Raw genomic sequence first — 7500 nt, 5'->3', positions numbered from 1 at the left:
TTAATCTAGATTTTTTTTTTTTTCCCTTGGTAATGAAAGTGTGCCAAGAACAACTGTCAACTAACCAGCATTATCATAAGAATAACAACTAAAGTTTAAAGACATACTGTTTTATAATTATGTACAGCACAAATAAAGCTTTCTACAAAATTCTCAATATAAAACAAATCAGGAAGGAAAATTTTACTTATATAAAAGATCCCTCAAAAATAAATTTTCATTGCCCCATTTACACCCAAATCAGACATCAGCTTCATGAACAGATCATGCAGCATATTCAAAGTATATTGCATTTACATTATCAAAAAGTAGTGACATTTTAAATAGCTTTGGTTGTGTTAAAGGTGTCTTTATGTTAATGTATTGTAATGTTTGGTAAATTGGAGTTAGAAAAGGTGCTGAAGTTATTGAAAATAGGATATAAACCCCAAAAAGCCATACTAAGGTGTGAATAGTTTCTGTAAGAATGTGTAAGATATTCAGGGTTCTTTTTGACTAAGATTTATGGAAGGAACAAAATGCAGCATATATGCAGCAGCATCATGCAGGACAACCATATTTTTAAGAGCTTAAACTAATACATCAAACTGTAAATTCCACTGCATTCCATAATATCACCAGCAGTACAGCTCTGAAGGTTTATCAAAGTACATTTTGGTGATGTTAAACATCTTCCTTGTGTTTAATCATAACATAATTGTTATTTCTTTTCCTTAAAAAACATTAAGAATATATACAAAGTGACATGCAATTTGAAGGAAATGTGCAAGACTCTTAAAGCACAAAAAATATATGCAGGTACTATTCACTGTAAAGATTTTTAAGATTCCTGGATGCATGCTAAGATGTATACTGGAGATATTCACATGATATTGACATGTCCAATGCCATGCTCTCTTATATGGTTTAGTCCTTATAGATATTAGGTGAGTAAAAATGGCTCAGGATGTGAATTAATGTATATGTGCATGGATGTGTGTGAATGTTTGGGCAAATATTCATATACATATGTGTGTGTGTGTGTATATGGTGTGTGTGTATCTGTACATGTGTATGTCTGTCCATGTGTGTGTGTCTGTGCATGTATGTGTGTCTGTGCATGTGTGTGTGTGTGTGTGTGTGTGTGTATATGTGTGTGTGTGTGTGTGTGTGTGTGTGTGTGTGTGTGTGTGTGTGTGTGTGTGTGTGTGTGTGTGTGTGTGTGTGCGTGTGTGTGTGTGTGTGTGTGTGTGTGTGTGTGTGTGTGTGTGTGGTGTGTGTGTGTGTGTGTGTGTGTGTGTGTGTGTGTGTGTGTGTGTGTGTGTGTGTGTGTGTGTGTGTGTGTGTGTGTGTGTGTGTGTGTGAATCTGAAAAAGTATCAACATCTTCAGTTCCCATTAACCCACTCTGTGAATGGTATCATAATTCAATTATAGCAAAAACTGGTACAGACAACTGTTAACCATCCTTATGATATGAAATGTTCAAAATTAATGCATCACTAAGAAAAAAATAACCGAAATCTATAAGAAATTTATCATGAATTACATATTCATTTCATTTTCTACTATCTTGTGTTTCTTTCAACCAGTTTTGCCTGCTATAAAAATGCATATCCCTCAATCTTGACACAATGCAGTGGATGAGTTTTAAAAATCTTATTTGAATAAGCTTTATGGAATAACAAAAAACATTCCGCATGCCACTACGGAAGAGGCCTGCAGTCCTACGTGTCGTACTCAGTCAGGAACGGGTCTTCTAGCAGCTGGGCCGCAGTCGCCCTCTTATTGGGGTCAGGCTCAAAGCAACGCAGGATGAAGATGTGCGCCTTTTCACTCAGTTGTTCAGGGATGTCTGGGTGCATCTTGTATAAGCCAACCTGTGTGGGGAGAGATTGAGTCATGAGAAGGGGAGAGGGGTAGAAAAAAGGGTATGATTCAATCATTTTGTGTCTAAATACTGACTTTTCCCTTCCAAATATTATCACTTTAAATATGGCCTATTTCAATTTAATAATGGCAATAAAATATCCTTAACATCTGAGCATGCCTCATTACAAGGGTTTTTCCAATCTGTTATATTCTTACTTTTGGAATATGTACAGATACCATCCAGACAAGAACTGATTTCACTTAAAGATCTTCCTACATGCTCCCTCAAATATATGCTGGCTACTTAACATCCCTTTTCCACACTCTTCCATCATATTTCCTATCTATCTATCATGCATGTACTTAACCCATTACTGTCGGGTTATATGTATAGCCGTCATAACAAACCATTTGATCTGCCAGGTGCAGCTATACGCGTGGTGAGCAGTAAGTTCCACTACATGTAGCAGACTCCCACTCCCAGTGGCTGCTAGAAATCACCGGAGTCTATGACACCGAGAGATTTATATTACCATCACTGAGGCATTACCTATTTGAGACTCAAGACTGATGTGTTGCTTAACAGCAAAGGGATTTACAGGTATGATCTATATCTGTAATGTCTTTAAGATTACATTTTATTCTGTTCTTACCTTAAACATGGCTGCCTCAGGAGAGCCAAGCTCTATGAAAGGAGGTTTCCCTGTTGCCATTTCCACAATTGTGCAGCCAAGTGACCAGATATCTGCCTAAAATACAAGAGCAAAATCAATGCTTAATCATACAAACATCCATAAGTTAATACATTAATTCTATAAACATTGGAAAACAACACATACAAAATACAAGTTATATGAGAAATAAACATTGATCAAAAATTTACTCAGCAGGCAGACAGCATATATATCCTAATACTAACTGGAGCTCCATATCCTCTGGCTCCCTTGTCAATGACTTCTGGAGCCATGTACTGTAATGTGCCTGTGAAAGTCTCTGTACTCAAGCACACTCCAGCTAGACGTTTTGAGGTACCAAAGTCTGAGATCTTGACAACTCCCGTGTAAGTATTGACTAGAACATTATCACCTGCAGAATAAAATGCTCGTTAGTGCAAGATGTGAAAAATAGTATATAAGTGAAAATTAATCATTATTTTATAAAATATACATAGGAGACAATTATATGGAGAAACAGACAAACACACACCATATTCCTCCCTTGATATCACAAACATAAATTACAAAAAATCCTACCTTTAATATCCCTATGAACTATTTTCTGATCATGCAGATACTTCAAGCCTTCCAGGATCTGCTTTGTGTAGTAGGCAATAGTTGCTTCATTTTCCTTGAGGGGCCCCCACTTTGACCTGAGCAAAGCAGAGAGAGACCCTCCTGGAACCTGCTCCATGAAGATCTTGAAGAAACCATCTTCCGACACTGTCCCTAGGTACTGCACAATGTTACGGTGGCGGAGCTCAGAGTGGAGCTTGATTTCTTCATGCAAAGGCTGGACTTCCCTAAAGAAAGATATGAAAAAGCCATTAACAAGCAATGTAAAAATAATAATAGTGATATAATATGTAAGCACTAATAATAACCAATTAATTAATGAAAAGGAAATAATAATCAAACAATAGATGAAGTAATACGCACCATCATATACATAGTGTAGTGGTCATTGTTACTGTAAAAATACTCAAAAGTAACTGTCTCAAGCTTAAAGAGATTACATGACACTATACAGGTATTGTAGGTATAAAAATACCAATATCTAAAATTGTCTTTACATGGGTACAACAAAAACAGTGATTGTTTGAAAAGATATTTCTAAGTATTTTTACTCACCCTATATTTTTCTCTGGGACTTCCTTCACAGCAATTCTGACTTGTGTGTTCAGATCTCTTGCTGCATAAACTACACCATATGTACCTTTTCCTAGTACAAGGCGCTTTCCATTATCTTCCAATTCATATTCATACTGTGAAAAAGTTAAAGAATTTAATAAATCCTTAAATCCTGTTCAGGTACTTAATAAAGATAATTCTACCTTATGTAACATATCTAAATCATCATGTAACATTGTGTAAGTCATACTAATCAAAGTGCAATTCTATACCAACACTATATTAGCAGAAGAATGAAAGAAAGAAAGAAAGAAAGAATGGAAGATAGAAAGAAAAAAATCCATAACATTGTCAATTGCATAAAATATATAAGAATACAATGCCTAGGACAAACTGATGGGTAGGTTACATGAGGCCAACACGCATACCTGAATGGGCCCAGAGGAGAACTCTGCTTCCAGGTCCATGACGGTCCCCTTCTGGTTGGCTGTCAGCTCTAGCACCAATCGGAAGAAGATCTGTCGGCACTGCTCTGATGGGAAGAACATCTGGAAGTCATCTGAGTTTTCTTGTACGTATAGGAACACTGCACGCTCATCCCGTTTGTACAACCTGCAGGAATATAAAAACTAAATAAATTTCTAGTTTGTATTCCACAAGAGGTTAAGTAATAATACTGATAAATGTAATCTGAGAAGGAGGAATTACAGTGTCACCAAAACTATTCACATTTCCTTACGTTATTGACTTGATACTGCTGGCCGTGAAAAGCCAGTCATGAACACGTCTACATATTCCCTTCATTCTGTCAATACAGAGATTTGAGAGCTGGATGCTTTTCTCTTCAGCTCCAAGGTTGACAGTCACATAGCTGGGCAAATAATAGCTTGGCTGGTACATCCCCGTTGGTTCCAATATCAGAATCTGTGCAAAGAATTGGGTGTAAGACAATCTTTTAACCTATGCAGCAAGCATTTTTTTTTTTTTTTTTCAGAATCTTTATGTTTATAATATTAAAAAATATATGTATTAGAACTTCAAAAATTTACTACAAAACAATAAAGGAATCCTTAACTACTAAGGACAAAACTCTCTTGCTCCTCACCGGAAAGCGGATGACATCCCCCAACTCTGTCTTGGTGCCCTCCACAAAGTAGTCAATCCAGAAATTGAAGATGTTCTCTTCTGGAGTTGGCTCATTGTCTTCCGATCGCTTCCTGAACCTATTGATGAGCATGATGTTGCCGATGGTGGACTTTAAGTACCTGGGGGATGGAATTTTCACTACAATTAACCTTCACATGAAAAAAAGAATACACAAGTAGGTACAAATATTAAATAAATAACATACATACACAAAAAGTAGGCACTAGGGGAATGATCTACAATCATAAAAATCAAATAACAATAAAAGCACACCCACCAATTGGGAGGCTTAAGCTTAAACATGCACTCTGCTGCCTGAATCGCTTTGCCATAGTCTTCTGCCAGCACACTGATCTCGAAAAAGGTTGCCACATCCCAGTAATCTTGTAGAGATGACAGTGAGCCCTTCTTGCCAATGAGATTGTTGAGGACCATTCCTGTATAATAATTCAAAAGATGTAAAATCTATTCTTGTAGAATCTGAAAGGATTATGGTCTTATTTCTATTTTTTTCCTGTGTTCTTTCTTCTTTGGGAATTCTGTTTCTAGTTACCTATCAACGGATATGCTGTTCAAAGCAAGTTTTGAGAGAACACGCTTAGTACTTGAAAGGAGAAAAAAAAAAATCATTCTAGCTCATGGAGATTGAAAAGAAAATTACTCTGTAATTGAAAAATCACAAATGCTAAACATTCCATATCTTATTACATAAATGAAAATCAACCAATACAAGTTCAGGGCAGTATTCTCTGAAAATATGCTAAAAATTTTAACCATTCTTTCACCATCATTTTCTCACCAATATGCTGCAGTTCGGCTGATTTTGAGAAGTCATTGCCATCAATGACAAGAAGAGTTGCCAAATTGATTCCTGCATATTCATTTGGCTGTTCCTCAAAGCCTTTTCTGTACCAATAAATGGCATTGTGCAAACTTTCCTGGTCTGTGTGTTGGGATTCTACAAATTTATCCTGCAAGCAAAAGAGAACAATGAAAATAAGAAAAAAAATAATTAAGAAAAAGAAAGAAAGAAAGAAAGAAAAAATGTAAGCTAACAATATGTTATTGCTAAGATCTATCATTCACATTAAGATTAAAAACACACACAAAAATAAGCATGCTGTACCTTGTAAATACGGCCGCATAAGCACACCATGTCCGGAACTTGATTTTCTTTCTTCTCTAAAGCTTTTGTGATAACGGCTAATGCCTTCTCCCTGTCACCTTCCATGTTTCGTCTGTTGATAAATTAGTAATTAACATAAAAAGCCAAAATTACAATGGTCAAGATTTCTTATATATTGCCTAAAATGTTTTTTTTTTAACTCATTAACCCTGGATTCAAAAACAATTTTACAATAAAGTACATTCTTGTCTCATAAATTCAAAAAAATATTTTTTGAGGTCTCCCTAGATAAGTGCTGTTCAATTATTTATCTTGCCAAGATCTAAATCAGTATATAGTAATAGAGAACAAAATATACTTACCTATTAAGTGCAAAGCCATAAAGGAACCTAATTGCTGGAGTACTGGTATACAATTTTCTATTAGGGATGGTCTTGAGGTCATCTACAAGCTGCACCATTGCATCATAGTCCTGTTAAAAAAAGAAAACCTTTGTCAGATACTTGTTTATATCAGACACTCTCTTTTTCCTTCACATAATCTCCCTTACTTTCTTAACTTTACTACTTTCTTTCTCTATTTTGCATGTGTACTAAATCCTTCCTTCTTCTCAGTCTCGTTATCTTCTTGCTCCCCCATGTGTTAACTCACATGATCTCTCACCTGTTTGATTTCTCCTCATTCATACTAAAGGAACAATTTGGCTCCCTATTCCTTTGACTCACGTACCTGAATCTCCCGCAGTGACAGCAGCATGTTGAGCACAACATCACCCGAGAGGATATTGGGGTCATCCAGTCGTTTCCTTAGATTATGTAACTGCTTCTTTAGTTCTTCCCCTGAGAAAACTTCCCTCATTTTGCGCAAGTCTGCCAAAAACTTCTCTTTCATGTGGGCCCTGGAAAGAAAGAAAGAAAAATAAAATCTAATGGATAAGATATAAAGCAGAAATTTTTCCCTCAGTCAAAGATTTATACTAGAAATAATAAATGTCCTATCTAAATGCTATGCATAATATCACTTTGCAATTTCAAAAGTACCAGTTTAAAATATATTTTAACCCTTGATACAAAATTTTTTTCCATCCTGTTCATAAAAAAAATAATAATGGAAAGTGTAGGGAGATGAGGAAGGACAGGGAATGGAGTGAAAAGACAGAGGATAGAATGGGAAATGAGGGAAGAGACGGAGAAAAGGAGGGAGGGAGGTAGGGAGAAGGAAAAAGAAGAGAGAGAAGGAAAGAGAAAAAAGATGGGAAGAGGGAGAAGGGGGCAGGGGAGGGCATGTAAGCAAAAGAAAGTGGTCAGAAAAAGAGAGAAATGAGGAACAGGACAGTTTTCTCACTTTCCACCCATCACACTCACTTTGTCTGAATCTCAACATCTTGTAGCTGTCTGCGAAGTTTATTGGAAAGGAGTATTTTACAGTCATTGGTCGAGTTGTCTTCTGTGCCTATCCTCATGCTTGGTTCTGTCATCACACACTGTCCCCCATCTAGGGTACGGTATGATATGAAGGTGTAGTTGCCGCA

At 36.4% G+C, this 7500-nt stretch overlaps 1 protein-coding gene across 3 annotated transcripts in view; it reads right to left on the bottom strand.

The window, feature by feature from the left end:
* The window catches only part of LOC119581116 (mitogen-activated protein kinase kinase kinase 15-like), a 36944-nt gene that overhangs the window by 14734 nt on the left and 14710 nt on the right, over positions 1-7500 (bottom strand). For 2 of the 3 annotated variants that reach the window (XM_037929453.1, XM_037929454.1), the window contains 14 exons: positions 7334-7500; positions 6699-6867; positions 6332-6441; positions 5970-6081; positions 5643-5814; positions 5121-5280; positions 4803-4962; positions 4437-4621; positions 4126-4309; positions 3698-3831; positions 3104-3369; positions 2770-2936; positions 2504-2599; positions 1710-1858 (listed from right to left, as the gene is read on the bottom strand). The exon at positions 7334-7500 is cut by the window's right edge and continues 6 nt beyond it. In XM_037929453.1, the coding sequence (XP_037785381.1) occupies positions 1710-1858; positions 2504-2599; positions 2770-2936; positions 3104-3369; positions 3698-3831; positions 4126-4309; positions 4437-4621; positions 4803-4962; positions 5121-5280; positions 5643-5814; positions 5970-6081; positions 6332-6441; positions 6699-6867; positions 7334-7500 (2231 nt within the window). The remainder of the gene's footprint in view (positions 1-1709; positions 1859-2503; positions 2600-2769; positions 2937-3103; positions 3370-3697; positions 3832-4125; positions 4310-4436; positions 4622-4802; positions 4963-5120; positions 5281-5642; positions 5815-5969; positions 6082-6331; positions 6442-6698; positions 6868-7333) is intronic. The other variant, XM_037929455.1, reaches the window with a different exon arrangement.

The sequence above is a fragment of the Penaeus monodon genome, chromosome 14, assembly GCF_015228065.2.
Source record: "Penaeus monodon isolate SGIC_2016 chromosome 14, NSTDA_Pmon_1, whole genome shotgun sequence".
NCBI lineage: Eukaryota > Metazoa > Arthropoda > Malacostraca > Decapoda > Penaeidae > Penaeus > Penaeus monodon.
This window is presented reverse-complemented; position numbering and strand designations above follow the sequence as displayed.